This window comes from Conger conger, chromosome 13 (assembly GCF_963514075.1).
Source record: "Conger conger chromosome 13, fConCon1.1, whole genome shotgun sequence".
Classification (NCBI taxonomy): Eukaryota; Metazoa; Chordata; class Actinopteri; order Anguilliformes; family Congridae; genus Conger; species Conger conger.
In genome coordinates, this window is record NC_083772.1 from 17,819,476 (window position 1) to 17,838,437 (window position 18,962).

Consider the following 18,962-nt stretch of genomic DNA (forward strand, 5'->3'; position numbering starts at 1 on the left):
ACAGTCAGATATTGCATCATTTTAGTAACGTCTAGGTCAATGCTTAATATTTAGTATGTTTAATATTTCATCAAAAAAAGGTTTGACAATCTAAATATTTAACAATTTTCATTTTATTGCTTGACATCAGCTTGTAGTTCAACAATGATTTTGCTACATGACAAAATTATAATAGCTCTATTTATTTATAGTGACATTGTATTTTGTCATTTTTAATACTGCAATGGGCAAAGACAGGATATTAAACAGCACATAAAAACAGCACATGAAGCCAATACCAAGCATATCTTCAAGTGAGAAAACATAACTTTGCACCCAATAAACTTGTTTTTATTTAACAGGCGAATGTAGTGGGCCCCTCTTCCCTGCCCGAGCGTTGCTCTGTCGGGTCCTGTATGGGAGCCCGTGCGGGGATGTCCTGGAGACCCCGCGCTGCCTGCACCTCTATCGTCTCGGGTGAGTTTGTTACAATGTAGCAATTTCTCTATAAATCTGTATAACTCTAGTAAAGACGCAACATTTGCACACTGCAAGCGGAACGCAAACTCCTCGTCTACCTCATTTAAAACGACAATATCCAGCACGGTCAGGCTAATGTGTTCATTTTACAACGAATTCCCAAGCATACCCCCCGGTCCAAGAGTATTCCAACATTAACTCATATTTAGCTTGGATATAGCTACGCAATTGCTTTTTGAGAGAAGCCTGGACATATAGTTGCAATTCCTGCAGCTTCAGCTCCGATAATACAATGGCAGATATTGCTGTCAAATACCGGCTATTGCATTATAATTCTACATGCCAAGCGTTGGTCTCCTGCGCTCAAGTCTGTTTTTATATATTTATATAGCTAGCTATCCAAAGCTAACTGTACAGCTAGGTAGCAGGGTGCCCATTCGTTTAGCTATTGCCTGTTGTGAGGTCAAGACAGGTGACGAAAACAAGCACTCTTGGTATTACAGTTTTCTATGGGGGAAAAAACACGGCTATCTGAAAATAAAGTAGTGGATATGCTGGTAGATGGATCGCACAAGCGCGCGCTCATCTTTCGCCTCCCTTTCCCGTTGGTTTATCTCCATTGTCTCTTTTTGATGCGCTGAGAAGCAATAGTTTATCAGGAGGCAGCAAATAAGTTTTCTCTGTCACTGGATTGTCGTGCAGTGTAGTTCAGGCAAAGATGGGTTACTTTCGTCCCCGCCTATTTCAACTGCCTCCAGAACCTTGAGTCGACTAGCCTTCTGCGCTGAAATAATATGTTGGCGAACATTTCAAAGTGATAAATTGGCGGAGACGTTCCAACGCGGAAGTCGTGGTTTACGATGTATTACTAGTGGAATTTGGGAAATATTTCGAGTGGTACCTGGTGGTCAAAATAACCGTACTATATGTTTGACAGTTGCATTTCAGTTGGAGTTTCCAAAAATCAGTTTGACCCTCATGCTCATTATTTCGGGGGTTTACACGCCATTCTTTTGCAATTGGAGTTGCTTTTCTATTAATTTGCATAATCCGCATGGTTAATACACGAAAAGGTTTGGTTTGCTTACAGTCAATTAAATGGGATGTTCAGTTCCTTGAACGGGCCAGAAGGATTTGCTTTTGTCCAGTGATGCCAAATGGGAATGGAGAATATATTTAGTAATTGAGTAAATCCTAGTAAACAACCCAATCACCCATATTTCTTCAGCCAATAGTCTGCTAATCAAATGTCATTTTGTTCATGACCTGCGGCTGGAATAATTTCTAAACCTGTGATATCATCTATAGCCTGCAATGTGTCTGTCCCGTTTACTTCATGCAAATCTGTGCTCAAACCTGTAACTGGAGTTGTCTTGTGCTCGAATTACATTTGTGTTAACTGCTTGCAGGAATTCTGTCAATGTGCGCAGTGTTTCATTCGGTATGGCATGCACAGTCTCGTTTGGGAAACCAAGACGCGTAAATTGTATTTATACGTCGTTGCATTTGGGAGGAAAAGCAGGGAACTCATGTTCCATCACACGACTATGTTTTAAAGTCGGTGCTGAAAGTATTGTCCTATGGAACGTGCTATACTGTTTCTGTTCATATTCAGTTTCATGTGACAAGGTTTGTTATTAGTGGTGCTATTAATAAACCTATTATTAAACCGAGCTCAAAGCGATGATAGAAATGACCTTCATGGACGGCTGTCGGTGCCAAAAATAAATTCCTCCTCCAGAAAAAGAAAAAGAAAAAATAGGCACTGGCAACTTTCTAATGTTTTACACAGAAAAGCTGTAAGGTTTTTTTTTTTTTTGTTTTTTTTTTAAAGTGCCAAAATATACAAATGCTTGTCACTGGGGTGGTACCCTGTGTGTACCTTTAGTATTTTGGAGTACATTTGGGGAATGTTGTTCCTTAAAGAACAAATGTTTCTCAGTTGTACTTCTATTTCTGCGAGTTTATAGTTATAAATGATGTATGCATTATGTAGACAGATTAGTGCAGTAGATGTATGGAAAATGTAACGTTCAAATTTAATGGTAAATGTCCATTCCTAGAGATTCTTCCTCCAAAGTGCCAGTGAAAACAAACATTACTTTTTTTTCTTTTCTTTTTTTTGTGTGTGTGTAAAATTGAATATTGAATCGAATTTACAGTACACTGTTCACTTGTTACTTTGCTATGTTTAAGGTTTTGTGTCTGTCATTGTAATAGAATGGTTATCAATTGCCTTGTGTTGCAAACATCTGTGCAGTTGTGCATCCACTAGTGAAAGCGATCGTTGTTAAATGAGTTGTGGAATTGCGGCTTTCTAAAGCAATTGTACCCAGGAGATTAGTATGTTGGGTTCAGATCCCCAATGAGTTCCTCCTGTTATATCTGTTCACTGTGTTTGGTTGTGTAGTCTCTGTGCAAATGGTGATCTAAATGTGTCAAACATATCTCCCAGGATCATGGAATGTCTTGGCCAATTATTGATCATAATGCTGTAATTATTCTGTGTCCTTCCTTAAATAGTGTGTCAATAGTGCTGCTTTCACTTAAAGTGAGATGTAACTGCCTGTGTTTCTCCACTCTTCTTCTGTTCACCATTAAAGCTGGCCTGTCCCTTTGTAGCAATACTGTCTGACCCCAAATCCACCATCACACCCAACAAAAAAATGAATGAATAAATAAAAATAAAAAATTAAAGAAGAGTCTGTTTCATGTGATTGTATTCTAATGCCTTTAGTCAGGGTGCTGTTTTAAAATGTTTTTTTGAGTCTGTATAGCTAAAATCAGACTCCCTGCACATTACATGACTGTGTTATTTCAGGTTTTTGGCTGGGTGGGCTTATTGTTATTGATGTTAAGAAGCATGATGAATTGATTAAGTGTGCGTTATATCTGCTCATTTCAGTTTTGCGGAGAATATGCCTTCCTCACATGAGCCAGCAAGGAGAAGTTTGCTTAAAACAAACAGGTTAGACCAGAGCTGAGTATCCTTATTTTATCTTTCTTGCTTTAAAGCTGATCTCCAAAAATAGTTTTTAAGCAAACTGCTTGTGTGTATGTGATCTTGTGTGCGTCTTAATCGAACATTCTCATGAAGAACATTTCAATGCTGATATAACACTTGCTGCTGGTAATTGAAAACACTGATTTAGAATTTTCAGAAAACATTACCAAAAACGTTCTCCACAAACAGTTAACCAGTGCCATTACTTTGCAGTTGACATGGATGATGAAGACGGCAGGTGCTTGCTAGATGTAATTTGGTGAGTTTTTAGCCATCTTTATCACAGTTCCTCTCACAGCTTGACTCTCATCAGACATCAGTTTATCTGTCATCAGAAGAAGCCTTCTTACTGCAGTCTTGTCTGGATGCCACAGATAAGATTTTCCACATAGTTTCGCTTTCAGACTGATCACTCTATACCTGAGGAACCACATTTGTAGACATCTGAAGAAGAGTGCATTAATTATGACAGGGAAATTTGGTCCAATGGACAATTATACCTGTAAAATTATAAATTTTCACTCTAGCGTTTGTCATTGCAGTCATGTAGTATAACAGCAAGAGAACTGGCCTTGCAAACTAATAAATAAATAAGTAAAGCCTGCTAAATGCCTGAGTGTGAATGTCATTCTCAATGAGATCGTTCTCTCCCACAGCGACCCTCAGGCACTCAACGACTTTCTCCATGGATCAGAAACGCATGTAAGTGTTGGCTGGGATCGCACGGGCGGGCTTAAGGGATGGAGATATTGTTTTTCTCCTTCCACAGCAGAGCTCTCCTTGACAGTGTGAGGGTCAGCTCGTGCTCCAGTTGGACAAGGTTTAAAAATAAAATAAAAAACATGGCTGCTCTTCTATGTGGATTCAGCAGTCATTTACAATGCAAAAAGACTTCAGGCTGACTGCAATCAGACAATTTGAAAGAAAGAGAACTCAACTCTTTATGCTTCAATATACCGTTTATTTTGGATTTGGCATATTGGTATAAAAAAAAAACTTCTATATATTGGAGCAGTCTCTCTTTCAAATGCATATGTCCATGTCATAGACAAACCCTTACCTTGCTCAAGTGCTCATAGTGACATACTCAAAGTGACCTGGGGTGTGTACCATGAAGTAGGATTACTGCGTTAGCTGGATGACTACATGCAGTAAAACCTGGAACAGCACATTTTCTGTCAGTCCATGTTCCACATTTGGGAGGGTTCTGGGTTTTGCTCAGTGTGGTTATCCAGCTAACTCAGTAATCCTGCTTTCTGATGCAGGCCCCTGGTACCTTCTCCATTCTTCCCTAGGTTTTCTCTCTCTCTCTCTTCCCATCTTTCTGTGGTTTGCAGGTCTTCTGTAAAAATACATCATCTGATTTGTTTTCTGCCCCGATTTTCTTTTAGATATGTAAACAATGACAGAGTACTAACCTCCTGTCTCCTGTCCTTTTTCACCCTTGTCGCTCCATCTTTCCTCCTTCCTTTCCTCCTGTCTTCACTTGATTCCTCTTTTTGTCCGGTGTTCGGTCTGCTCGCTTGCTTTCGCCCTTGTCTCCGGATCCATGGCTATCCCTGTGAGCCTGTCGCTACCCTCTCCGTGTCCCCTTCTGTCCGTCTGGCCATCTGTCTGTCCCTTGGTCCTTCTCTGTCCTACCCTTCACATGTCGGTCTATAGCTGGACACCGATGACCTTTTGGATGGCTCGGCTGACCCCACCAGCTCCTTCTTCTCCGGTGCTGGGGTGAGTAACCCCCCCACCCCCATCCCCGCTTCCCCCAAAATTCTCCTATCTTTGTCTCCGTTTGTAGCATGCCCCTGTTTCGTACCCTGGGAATCTTGCGTGTCCAGCCCCAGGAGCATGGTCCACTGGGCACCCACTCTGACTTCATCCAAGACCGCCTTTCCTTGTGCCTGCTGGTGTCCTCTCTTCCCTCTCTTTGCTCCTTCCTTCCTTCCTTCCTTCCTCCCTCTTCTCTTTCCACTGACCCATTAAGGCCATCTCGCTCTGCTGTTCTCTCGCCCGATTCTCTTTCAGAACTCCAGTGGTGCATTTTGCCGGGTTTCCAGTTTTGCCCATCATGGTTTGAGTGAATGCAGTACATTTTGCTTGTGTTCTAATTCTCAGTGTTTCTCCAGCTTGGCTGTTTGGCTGTTCAGTGAGCAGGCCTTGCGCTACTGCTTTTTCATTTTTTATTTCTCTGTCTCCTGCTTCTGTCCTCCCCCCATCCACCCACCCACACTTCCTCTTCCTGCGTCCTGCTCCCTTTTCCCCAGGTCCACGTACCCCAGGTCCAGCCGTCCAATCAGCTGTCGGTCAGCGACCGGTCGGGCCTCCCCAGCAGCAGCAGTGTGGACCTGGACTTCCTGGAGGATGATGACATCCTCGGGTCTGCGGCCAGGGAGGGTGTGGACGGGGCCAACCACGAGCCCTGCGACATCCTGCAGCAGAGCCTGGCCGAGGCCAACATCACAGAGCAGAGTCTGCAGGAGGCCGAGGCAGAGCTGGACCTGGGCTCCTTCTGCCTGCCCGGCCTGACGCAGGTGGTCCAAGCCCTGCCCGACCCCAGCCTGCCGGGGCCCGGAGGCCCTAACGCGGTCGGGGTTCATCTAGGCGGTCAGATCTTCCACAGTCCGACCCCCACCTCCACGCCCACACCCCCTAGTGCTGCTCCAGACATGCTGGGCTCGGTCCTGGCCCACCCGGGTCTCCAGCTGCAGCCACAGGTCATGAACAAAGCCATGACCGTCCAGCCCTTCATGCAACCTGTGGGCCTGGGGAATGTCACTCTGCAGCCCTTATCCAGCCTCCAGGCCCTGCCCAATGGGAGCCAGTCCGGCCACCTGGGCATCGGGCCCATTCAGGTCATGGGCCAGCCCACGGTGATGGCCATCAACCCATCGGGACAGCCCATCCTGACCAAAACCATGGGTGGGTACCAGTTGCACCAGGCCAGCCCGGACACTGGGGGTGCAGCTGCTCAGACGGGTCTGGGCGGGGCCGTGCTGGGGCCCGGGGGGGGACTGCTGATCCAGGGTGGCAAGCCTGCTCTGGGGTCCCCGGCTCTGAACGGGGCCAGCGTCAGTGTTGGCGGCGTTGCCGTTAGTGTTAGCAGCGCGGTGGCTAGCACCGCGGGGGGAGCCATCTCCACCTCTGCCGGGTTGGTGGGGTTTGGCGGCACCTCCCTTGGAGTCGGGACCCCCCAGCAAGCTCTGCCCCCCGGCCAGATCATGCAGAACGTGGTCATCCAGCGGACGCCCATGCCCATTCAGCCCAAACCGCCACACGGCGGCGCTGTTCAGACCAAACTTTACAAACCGCAGCACATGCAGCCACAGCCACAACAACAACAGCAGCTTCCAACGCAGCAGCTCCCCACCGCAAACTCTCTACAGGGCGACGCCAGCAAGGGTGCGGGGGTGCCTCAGCAAGGGCAGGTCCCGGTGTCCACTGCCCAGAGTGTGGCCTTTCTGACGGGGAAGCCCGGTGGTAACGTGGTACTGAGCACCCAGGCCGGGCCCCAGACGGCTCAGTTCCCCCAGGCGCTGTTCAAACAGCAGGGCCCCCATGCGCTGGGGAAGCCCCTCAGCGTCCACCTGCTCAACCAGTTCCTGCTACCCCAACTGCCGGGGGGCGGCCAGATCCTTGCCCAGCACCCTGGGGGCCACATCATCACCAGCCAGGGCCCCGGGGGCCAGATCATCGCAAACCAGATCCTGGCCCCCAACCAGAACCTCAACCTGGGGCAGGTGCTGACGTCGCAGGGCCCCTCTGGCACCGCCCACATCCTGTCGGGGCACATCCAGCTGCAGCCGGGGCAGATGGGACACCCGACCCTGTTCCAGGTGCCCGTGTCGCTGGCCCAGACACAGGCGCAGACACACTCGGTGGCGGCCCACCCCCAGGCCGTCATCCAGGGCATGCCCATTCAGAACTCCCTGGCCATGCTGGGACAGGTGGAAGGCCTGGGGCCAGCGGTCAGTTTGCAGCCCCCTCTTCCTCCACCTCCACCTCCTCCTCCTTCGCAGCAGCAGGCTGGCCTCGTCCCCCTCGGAGGGGGACCAGCGATGGCCCAGTGCCAGCCCATGGACAGCGTCTCAGTGGTGGGCGGAGCCGTGGACCAGCAGCCTGCTCACCTTGCACAAGCCCCGCCCCCTCCGTCGCTGCAGCCCCCACCACCCTCGATCCTGACCGTGCAGACCACCCCGTCTTCGTCCATCTCCATCTCGGTCCCCTCTTCGTCCTCTCCGTCCTTGTCTTCCTCCTCCTCCTCGTCCTCCTCCGTGCCCCCCGTCTCTGGCTCTTTGGCGCCACCAGTGGCCCAGCACAGTCCCGGGAAGCTCTTCCTGGCTCCGCAGGGCTCCGGAATGTTCCTCAGCCAGGAATCCCTGCAGATGTTCCTGCAGCAGGTCAGTGTCACCTCAGTTTTGTCCGTTTGCCCAATGTTAAATTTGACGTAGCCTGGAAAGCCACTGAACCAACCCAGTGCCCCAGTGGACAGATGGGGACACTGTGCCGTAGGTGGTGCCGTCTTTCATGTCAAAAGTAGGGCCCTTAGTCATTGTTGTTATTAAAGATCCCCTGGTGTTCCTTACTCATTTTGATTCCCCAGGTCATCACTGCAAAAGAGATAGAGTTTTCAGTTGAGAAACTTACCTGCTTGAATAAAGGTAAAAAAGTAGACCATTTTCTTTGTGTTCTTAACCGCTAAACTTTTGCATTGTGAACTGAAAGGCAAATCCGATCCTAAATCAGCACATACCGATCCTACTCTGCAATACATATGAATGAATTGGGGTCCTGAGTTTGCGTTGACCACTGCTCCCATGTTAAAGCCATGCCCTCGCCCACATTAGGACCAGAAGCGCCAATCAGAGAGCGAGCCCAGCCCTTCAGGGTGTGTCCCTGCGTCTGTCATCGTCAGCAGTGGCCACGCCCATTCAGACCTTAACAGCCTATCAGCTGAGACGGGGCCAGTCCAGAGTCCCACCCACTTTCATGACCACACCCACAAGGCAGCAGTGGTTCATCAGGTAGACATGCCCCCTCACCCCAGCCCTGCCCCTTGTTGCTGCTGTGGTTGCTGATAATCCTAGCACTGTCTCTCGGTAGAACTATTTAACTATCTTCATTTTTCTCTGGCGATTGTCCCTTCTGTATTCATCTTTCTTCTACCTATATCTATATCCCTTGTACTTCTTTCCTGTCCTAATAAAATGCTTAAATTAGCCGCAGTTACACACGCGCTCAGTGACACGCAGTTGGAGATATCATCCTGATATCTGCTGTTTAACAGCATGTTGGTTGTGCTGCTAATGCTAACACTAATGCTCTGCTGAGTTGTTTTGGCTTTTCGATGTTATTGCGCTGGTTACCTTCTTGTTGGTGAAGTACGATCAAAACACCACAACCTCAGTTTGTGCAGTGCATGCAGCTCGCATTGGTTTGAACCCACAGGACACGTAAACCCACACACGTTTTTCTATTGTTTATGCTGGCATTTCTGGGGTGGTTTTTGTACCGTTTGTAGGCAGGCATGTCATGGTCCACATTGAAGACAACTTTCCACACATCTGTCTCTAGACACATCTTTCTGCATGTCTTTGCATCTCATTTTCTGACCCCCACCCCCATCTGTAGACCCCTTTATTTAACCCCCGGTACATACTCTAGAGGGCCACCTCAACCCCGCACCCTTTCCTCTTCTGTCTTTGTTCTGCTGCACCCCGTTTCTTACCCATCCAACCCCCCCAAGGCTGTAACATATCAGTTCCCACCTGGTTTCCTCCTCGTGAACACGCCCCCACCAACCTTTCATGTCACCTTCCAAGAAGATCACCTTCTTCCATCATAAGATCATGTACTTGCATCACAAGATCACTTCCACAAATCACAAGATCACTTACTTTGGTTTCAAGATTGCTTCTTTGATCACGAAATTGCCTCCCTAGGTCATAGTATCATCTCCTTAGGGCATAAGGGTCACCTTTCTAGATCAAATCATTACTTGGTTTGATCAATGAATCACCTTCCCCACAAGTTCAGCTGGAGATCACAATATTGCCTCCTACCTGTCGATCACAAGATCACCCTGGGTTAAGAACATCACCTCTAAATCACAGGATCACATCTAGATCACAAGATCCCCCTTTAGATAATAATATCACCCTCACTGATCACAAGATCCAATCCAGATCACGTCTAGATCACAGTATCATCTTTCTAGATTGCCTCCACGATCACCTCCCTCAGCTTTTGGATCCTGATCCCCTGCTCTGGTTAGGTGGTTTCCCTGGTAATCACCGAAAGAGGCGTCAGCGCACATGCTTACACCTCAAAGGACCTGCAAACTTGAGTGAAAAGCAGCCAAGGCTCTTTAAGAAGAGGACTGTTATACAACACCGGCTTTGCTCTTAAAATGTTTGTGTGTGGAAGAGAAAATAATGGCTTCTCTGTATCCTACGTTCAGTGCTCATAAAATGTAGTTAATATGAAGTAGGTTGTTATAGCTTTACTATAACACAGAAATGTCAGACAGTTTCATAAAACCATATAAATTTGGCAGGGAAGCAAGCTGCTTTGATCTGCTGTTGGTCTGTTGAGTATAATTTCTTTATTTGCGTCTTTTATATATGCTTGTTTTCTGACGAGGACCTTTAGACCAGTGCTTAGCCATTCATCTGCAATTGTGGTGTCCTCATTGTGGCTTCATGTTATTCCTGCTGTGTGCTGTTTTCCTATTTTCCAGAGCTTGCTGCAGTATCCTGCGTACCCACTTTCCTAAACCAATATGGATGTGTGCGATTAGGCTGTGAAGTCAAATGATAATCCCCCTTGTTTTTATTGCTGAATATTTACTGCTGATATATGATGATATGAATAAGGATTTGATTATCCTCTCTAGTAACAGTGTGTATTGGTGGAATTGGTTACAGCCTCTGCTGTAGTTGATTCCATAATGAAATGACAGTTTCTGAAGTTCTGTAGAATACGGGATGGTCCAGCTTTCTGATAATGACAGTGCTGAGGATTCCTATATCGGGTGTCAAATGTGTATCATCCACAGCTGCCCTTCTGTGCCCCCCAGATCCCCTCTACAGGCCACCAGCAGCAGCTGAAGATCCAGAGTGCATCCCCCTCTCAGCTGGTCCCTGCGGCAGACAGCCCTCAGCCCTCCCAGGCCTCCTCCCTCATTCTGGGTCAGCCCGTCCATTCCCCCCAGCCCCAGACCCAGTCCCAGCCCCCGGCCCCGGCCCCATCCCGGTCCTGCACCCCCTCCTCCCTGCCACCCCTCTTCATCATCCACAACCAAATCGGGGGTTCCCCACAGCCCGTGCCCCCTCTCCAGGCCCCGCAAACGCAGCAACCTCAGATCCAGACCCAGATCCCGCCGCAGCCACGCCCACCCTCTCAGCCCGCCCCTTTCCAACAGGATGTGGGTGTGGTCTCCGTCGGCCCCGCCCACTCACCCAAGCCCCCCGCGGCGCTGCCGGTGCAGTTCCAGTTTGCTCCCTCGGGGGGCACTGTGGTGCATAGCTTGACGCTGGAGCAGCAGCAGACCCTGCAGATGGTGGGAGCTAAGCTGCAGACGCTGTCTGCCATCGAGCAGCCATCTGCACAGCAAAAACAGCTGCTGGAGAAACTCCACCAGGTACCACACATCCTCCACCACAATCACTAATATGGTAAATGGACTGCATTTATATAGGGCTTTTTTCAGCAACTATAGCTACACAAAACCCTTTGCAGTTAATGCCTCTCATTCACCCACTCACACACATACCAATGGCAAAAGGCAGCCGTCCAAGCTTGGCAATTTGGGCTCAGGTGTCTTGCTCTAGGACACTTTGACATTTTTGCCCAGAAGGCCAGAGATCGAACCTCCCACTGACTGCCAGAAGATTACCTCCCAAGAGGAGCATTCCCCACCTTCTGGTCCTCTTGGTTGGCTCAATTGCACCAGGCAAGATCAATTGAGCACATGAAAGTAATTGAATTCATAACAATTACATGTTTGACTCCAGTGTTAACCCTTTCAATTCCAAGCCGAATATGAAGCGGTTCCACACTAATCCCCAGGGGTTTGACTTTGCTTGAGAACATTGAGGAAATTTAGTTGGGTTTTAAAAGGGGCTCAAAACAATAGGTTCGCAGATTTGGTGAAACGGTATAAGGTCGGGTGCCGTATAGCACTCTTTGGATTTTACGGTAGTTATGCTCGAGTGCAACAAGGCGCTCTGGGGACTGAAAGAGATATCCTTCTACAGCCACCTATCTGCTCTATACTACAATCATGCTGCAGTGGAATTTCAGCTGCCTACGATCACTTATAGACTAATATCAATGATCACCTTGCAGCTGTCTACTTCCCTGAGGGACTCTGTTTATTATGCATGACCTAGCAAGCTGTTCCACACTGAGTTGGTTGCCAGTGTGTGTAACGGGTTGTCAGGCTGTGTAAGGGGCAGACACCCTCGGTGTGTTTGTGTTCAAGTCCAGGCTTGCCGTGCTAATGGATGCTCGAGGCTGAATGATGAGCCAGGATGAGCGGAGTTGCCCGTTTGTGTTATCGCATACTCTTATGCTCTCGATACAATGACAAACATCACTGTGTCTGTGCAGAACATGCGGGGGGAGGCGTGTACACTGCTCTGGATTTGTCAGAATCTTCACTTGTTGCCCCACCTTCCCTCCCGTAGGTCCAGCAGAACATCATCCTCCAGGCCAAACAGCAGACTGCAGCGCAACCGGCCTCATCCAATCAGTTCAGTGCTCCACAGGACCCGCCCACCACCCAGCCTATTGCATCATCAACCTGCGCCACCACCCCTGCTCAGCTGGCCTCCCTGCTGCAACAGACATCCGTGCTGGTGAAGACGCCATCTACAGGTTAGGCTCTTTCTCGCACCTTTTACAATCAGAAACAAGTTTAGGTCTTCAAAACGAGGCGTGTGGACTCCTCAGCAAGTCGAAAGACTTGAATTTAGCACTTTAAGTCCGAAATGCTGTCAAAAACACTGCAGTTCTCTGGAACAAGCGTGAGGTCCCTGCAGACTGGAGGTGAATGAGGAGCCCTGATTTGGTAAATGGTCTCCACTCTTCATTGTATATTTTGTGTTCTTGATGTTTTCTATCTACAGGATCCAGTGAGGTTAAATTGTTTTCAGGGGCCTCGGGACCAGTCGTGGCTACAGCCAAACAGGGAGTCACTCCTAATGCCCTTGCACAACCTGTACAGGTGAGAAACACACTTGTGTACACACTCTCACACCTGGGGGATTTCCAGCGGTGTCTCAAGGTGGAAACACGATGCAATCTCCCTCCCTCTCGCCTCATGCCCCCCTCCCTGCCCCGCTCGTCTCCCTAGGTGAATTCGGTCGGCAGTGTGACCGTGGGTACTGCGGCTCTGCAGATCAAGGTGCTGGGCTCCGGACTCACTCAGCTGACCACGCCCCAGCCTGTTTCTGCCTTTCAAACACAGGTGAGCTTGTGCACAAACACACACACACACTCTCTCTCTCTCAGTGCATGTATGGTGTTCGGGGACCATTACAGATAGGAATGAGTGATAAATTAAGTCAGTGTGATGCGTCTCTGGGCTCTGTGCTGTTGATAATGTGTCTGACACTGCACCTTCTTTCCTCATGAAGACTACAGCTTTGAAGATGCCTTTCCCCATGGAGCACAGCAAAGAAGCAAAGTAAGTACTCACAAGTTTGTGTGTGTGTGTGTGTGTGTGTGTCTGAGTGTGTCTTTAAGAGACAAGATAATGTAGCCTTGTTTCATATATTTTTGTCATCTTGTGTACCATTCTAAACCATTCATGCTGTCCATCCTCCATGATGCCGTCTGTCTGTCTGTCCATCTACAGGACGCTGGAGCAGCTGAGGAAGCAGCAGGGCTCAGTCTTGCGGCCAGACTACAGCACGCCCTTCCGCTCCTTTGAGGATGGCGTACAGCGGCTGCTCCCCTACCACCTGTACCAGGGCACCCTGTCCACACCCCAGGACTTCCATAGAGGTACTGACCTTAACCCAAAGGCCACAGAGGTACCATTTTTATCTTACAGGCTACCGAGGTACTGGCCGTATCTTACAGGCCATAGAGGTACCAACCTTATTTTACTAGGCATAGAGGTACCTGCTTCATCTGGTATCAAGGCACCATTCTTATCTTTAAGGCTATAGAGATACCAACCTTATCCTACAGGTTATGGAGGTAACAACCTTATCCTACAGACTATAGAGGTACCAACCTTATCCTACAGGCTATAGAGGTACCAACCCTATCTACGGACCATAGAGGTCAGACGTCCTGCTGGCCATAGAGGTACCAACCTTATCCTACAGGCTATAGACATACCAACCTTATCCTACAAGCCATAGAGGTACCAACCTTATCCCACAGGCCATAGAGGTACCAGCCTTATCCAACAGGCCATAGAGGTACCAGCCTTATCCTACAGGCCATAGTGGTACCAGCCTTATCCTACAGGCCATAGAGGTACCAGCCTTATCCTACAGGTTATGGAGGTAACAACCTTATCCTACAGACTATAGAGGTACCAACCTTATCCTACAGGCTATAGAGGTACCAACCCTATCTACGGACCATAGAGGTCAGACGTCCTGCTGGCCATAGAGGTACCAACCTTATCCTACAGGCTATAGACATACCAACCTTATCCTACAAGCCATAGAGGTACCAACCTTATCCCACAGGCCATAGAGGTACCAGCCTTATCCAACAGGCCATAGAGGTACCAGCCTTATCCTACAGGCCATAGTGGTACCAGCCTTATCCTACAGGCCATAGAGGTACCAGCCTTATCCTACAGGCCATAGAGGTACCAGCCTTATCCTACAGGCCATAGAGGTACCATTGTTATCCTACAGGCCATAGAGGTACCATTGTTATCCTACAGGCCATAGAGGTACCAGCCTTATCCTACAGGCCGTAGAGGTACCAGCCTTATCCTACAGGCCATAGAGGTACCAGCCTTATCCTACAGGCCATAGAGGTACCAGCCTTATCCTACAGGCCATAGAGGTACCATTGTTATCCTACAGGCCATAGAGGTACCATTGTTATCCTACAGGCCATAGAGGTACCACTGTTATCCTACAGGCCATAGAGGTACCATTGTTATCCTACAGGCCATAGAGGTACCACTGTTATCCTACAGGCCATAGAGGTACCACTGTTATCCTACAGGCTATAGACATGCCAACCTTATAATAAAGGCCATAGAGGTACTGTCCTTATCTTATATATCATTGTTGTACCGTCCATCTCTTACAGATAGTTACAGTCCTTATCCTTATCCTTATGCGAAAGTGGTACTGTCCTCCATAGAGGACTCATAGATGTTCTCTGTGTGTTTGTGTTTGTCTTTGTCTGTGTGGTTTCTAATCTTATTATCTCTGTTCCAGTTGATGAGGAGTTCCAGAGCGTCTCAAATCAGTTACTGAAGCGAACTCAGGCCATGCTGGATAAGTATCGCCTGCTGCTGTTTGAGGAATCCAAGGTAACTACCTGTGTGTGTGTGTGTGTGTGTGTGTGTGTGTGTGTGTGTGTGTGAGAGAGTGAGAGTGAGAGTGAGAGTGAAAGAGAGAGAGAGAGAGAGCGCAAGCATACCTGTCTTCCTCTCATGTTTTCCTGTTTTATGCAGAGGCTGGGACCCTCAGCAGAGATGGTGATGATTGACAGAATGTTCATTCAGGAGGAGAAGCTGGCTTTGAACCAGGACAGGGTTCTGGCTAAAGAGAGACCAGGTACACATGGGTCTGACTGACTGACACATCCACACCTCTCACCTTCCTCTGTATACCAGTAAATACACATTATGCACATAGACACACACACGTACACACATGCATGCACAAATGCTCTCTGAAGTCAGTGCTCTCTCTCTCTCTCTCTCTCTCTCTCTCTCTCTCTCTCTCTCTCTCTCTCTCTCTCTCTCTCTCAGAAGAGTATGTGGCCAATTCCTGCTCCCTGGAAAGTGTTGCTGTAAATCTACAGCACCCCCTGCCTGTGGAGCCTGGTACTGCAAAAGCCCAGAGTTTAGCTGTGGGAGGAGGAGCCACTGTGGGCCCCTCCCCTGCATTGGCCACACCCCATTTCACCCCCACCAAGCTGGTGATAAAGCAGGCTGGGGGAGGGGCATCGGTGTCCTGGTCCACCAGCATCACCCCAGGCGGGGCAGCCCTGGCCACGGAGCCTGCCAGGCAGAGTTCATCCTCCAACCGCTCGGCCCCTTCAGACGATGACGCCCTCCCCCAGCGCAGCAGCAAGCCGCCGATGAAGACCTACGAGGCGCGACGGCGAATCGGGCTCAAGCTGAAGATCAAGCAGGAGGCTGGCCTGACGAAGGTGGTCCACAACACGGCGCTCGACCCGGTCCATACCCAGATACCTCGACAGAACCCGGTTCAACCGTCCACCGCCACGCCGCAGCAGGACCAGCAGCAGCCTGCGGCTGCTGTCCCCCCGGCTACCCTCGTCATCAGGACTCCTCCCCTCGACTCCGCGCATCCCGTACCCGCTTCCTCCTCCTCCGCCACGCCCCCCATCGCCATAGCAACCACGCCGCCGCCAGTCCCCACCGCTTCGGCCACGTCATCGCCCTTGTCGTCATCGTCCGCCTCTTCGTCAGCTCAGGTCAACGGCACCCTGGAGCACCATCGCCACACCCCCACTCGAAACCCATCGCGCCCACCCCCCATCCCGACCTGCCGGCTGCCACTCCGCAAAACGTACCGGGAGAACGTCAGCCCGCCCAAGGGCCGAGACCCCGCCTCCCCCCCTCGCGAGCGGACGGTGATCGCCAGCGTCAAGCTGGAGAAGCGGGGCGGCGGGAAGGGGCGAAGCCAGGCGCGCACGGATCACGGGCCGGGGGCGGGCCCGGATCCGGGGGGAGGCGGGGCTGGCGATGCCCAGCGGGAGGGCGGCTCCTCCCCGGGACTGATGAAGGACCTGGCAGAGGTGGAGGAGGTGTTGTACCGCGGGATGATGAAAAACACGCACCGGCGACACCACAGACAGCACGCCGAGCCGGGGGAGGGGCACGGGGGCGTGGCCGGGGACGGGGGCGGGCCTCGGTCCAAGCGGAGTAGCGGTAAGAGCAGGGAGACGCGCGGGGGGGAACGGTCTTCCAGGAGGGACGGTCCCGCCTCTCCCGGTGCATCGCCCCGCCCCTGGGACCCCTCCCTCCCCACCAAACGGCGCAAGTCGGACTCCCCGGACATGGACAACGCCAGCTTCTCCAGCGGCAGCCCCCCGCCAGACCACTCGCTCAGCGAACACCTACAGAGCGCCATCGACAGCATTCTCAACCTCCAGCAGGGGGCGCCATCGCGGGGCGGCAGGGAGGGCCGGACCCCGGGGCCACATCCGTCCCAGCAGCCCTCGGCCCACCGCCCGGGCGCCCCCTCCACCTCCTCACACAGACTCCCCGCCTCCTCGTCCTCCTCATCCTCCTCCTCGCTCTCCCAGCGCTCACAGCTAGGGGGCGCAGGGGGGCGGGGGCACAACGGTAGCTTTGTCTCCCGGACTTACAGCAGATAACAGCCCCTCAGCACTGTGTGTGGAGGGCACTGAACAGAGTCCACCTGCATTTTCAGTGTGTTTGTCAATTTCAATTGTTCTGAACAAGAGAAGACACTTTATTTTTTATTTTTTTGGTTTACAGATTTTACCCTCTTGGTGTACTTTAGAGTGTTTGGGGTGGGAGGTGAGGGTCAGAATTAAGATTTCCTTCAATCTTTCTTGGTATCAAAACAGCCTCGCGAGATATCAACCAGGCCAGTAAGAGTGAATAATTTTGCACCTTTGACCAAATATCAGTATTGCCATCGATTTTTCTGATGTCACTGTGTCTTGCAGCACTTTTTTTGTTGCCTTCGAACCTCTATGAATCCATCAAAGTAACCAACTGCTCTAGGAGAGATAGCTATGATCTCTTCAGACTGAGAAAATCTATCACTACATGTACCTTCATTTGGAGCATTTCATGTTTTTAAACACTAAATGGCAAAAATGTTTGTCGGTATCCTGACTAGTTAAGGATGCCAGTGATGGGAGGGTGTGGTCCCATAGACCTCAAAATGGGTGGAGCATCAGAGAGCTGTCAATCATCGAATTACTTGAACCAATCAAATTGGCTTTTTCTTCGTGGCAGATCAGTATGTCTGATTCGGTTCCAATTGGCTGATGACATGTTACTCTACCCATCTTTGGATTCATGGTACCTCATTCCCCATTACTAATGGGGTTTGTGCCACCCAGAACTGTCCAGAATTGTTGATGTGCACCTTCAGTGAAATGGGAAATGAGAGTGAAACTTCCTCTGGCTGAAATGGGGAGTCAGCATAGTCAGTTTCCCCAAGGTCCCGCTGTCACCTGATCACTGCCTGTCTGTCATTCCTCACTTTTTCATTTCTGTTCCGTTTGCTTCATCACTCACTCGCCTGCACAGTGTTGCATGTCTTTTTCTTGTGTGTGTGTGTGTGTGTGTGTGTGTGTGTGTGTGTGTGTGTGTGTGTGTGTGTGTGTTTGTTTTGTTGTCATTAAGTTAACTGTCACTAAGTGGCAGTGTTGGGATCTGGCTGGAGAAAACCGTGTTCGGTCTCGTGCTCTAGCCTATAAAATCCCCCAGTATAATACAGATGATATAAAGAGCATGTTCATGTTGATGCTTTGTGATTCTGATTCTGATTCTGTCAGAGAGTGTGTGTGTGTGTGTGTGTGTGTGTGTGTGTGTTTGTGTCTGAGTGTGTGTCTGGTTCTGTCACGGTGAGTGTGTGAATGCGTCTCCCCGGCTTCCTCTTTCTTTAAGCGAAACTCTGCGGAGGCCCTCCTGTTGTTCTAGACCTGCTCTAGAGTGCGCTGCTGAGTGTGCTCATACAGTCCCAACTGTCCTGCTGTGGTTTTACTCTGCTGACACAACGTCTGAGGTTGAGTTTGGGTTGGTCTAATTACAGGAAGGGTCGCCTGTTGCACTTCAAATGGTCTGTGGACCAGAGGCAATAGAGGCACGGCACTCGGCAAGCAGGACCAGACCTAACAGTGAATTTGAAACTGTCAAGTTTTTAAAATGTAAAAAAAAAAAAATTGTGACCATTGCTTTCATTTTTTAAGTTATTTTATTGTTTTTTTTTATTTTTTTTTATTGCCTCGCTTGCATTAAAAACAACTGCACTCACACAGTCCTAGCTGAGATGATGTGCTCCGAATACGATGTATGATTCATATATACTGTATATATATATATATATATATATATATATATATATATATATATATATATATATATATATATACACACACGTTTACTGAGCGTCTTATTAGGAACACTTGTACACCTACGTATTCACTGCTGGAGATCTGGAATTTTCACACACAACAGTCTCTAGAGTTTACTCAGAATAGTGCGAAAAACAGAAAACACCCCGTGAACGCCAGTTCTGCAGATGGAAATGCCTTGTTGATGAGAGAGGTCAACGGAGAACTC

The 18,962-nt window shown here is 49.4% G+C and overlaps 1 protein-coding gene across 2 annotated transcripts; it reads left to right on the forward strand.

Moving 5' to 3' along the window:
* Window positions 1-15: 15 nt before the first annotated feature.
* bicra (BRD4 interacting chromatin remodeling complex associated protein) lies at window positions 16-18,745 on the forward strand. Of its 2 annotated transcripts, XM_061217963.1 has the most exons (17): window positions 16-80; window positions 342-456; window positions 3,365-3,427; window positions 3,677-3,722; window positions 4,120-4,165; window positions 5,126-5,191; window positions 5,725-7,857; window positions 8,305-8,481; window positions 10,536-11,099; window positions 12,148-12,337; window positions 12,589-12,686; window positions 12,816-12,929; window positions 13,099-13,148; window positions 13,320-13,468; window positions 14,881-14,975; window positions 15,120-15,222; window positions 15,420-18,745. In XM_061217963.1, the coding sequence occupies exons 2-17, from the start codon at window positions 396-398 to the stop codon at window positions 17,015-17,017; spliced, it is 5,553 nt and encodes a 1,850-aa protein (XP_061073947.1). In that variant the 5' UTR covers window positions 16-80; window positions 342-395; the 3' UTR covers window positions 17,018-18,745. The 2 variants fall into 2 exon arrangements, with proteins under 2 accessions (XP_061073947.1, XP_061073948.1); XM_061217964.1 differs by lacking the exon at window positions 5,126-5,191 and having other exon boundaries at window positions 17-80.
* The last annotated feature ends 217 nt before the right edge of the window (window positions 18,746-18,962 follow it).

Coding starts and splice junctions, on each gene's coding strand:
- bicra (XM_061217963.1), top strand. CDS start 396: ATGGGAGCCCGTGCGGGGATGTCCTGGAGACCCCGCGCTGCCTGCACC. Junction 457..3,364: donor CTGCACCTCTATCGTCTCGG/GTGAGTTTGTTA, acceptor TGCTCATTTCAG/TTTTGCGGAGAATATGCCTT. Junction 14,976..15,119: donor TGCTGTTTGAGGAATCCAAG/GTAACTACCTGT, acceptor TGTTTTATGCAG/AGGCTGGGACCCTCAGCAGA.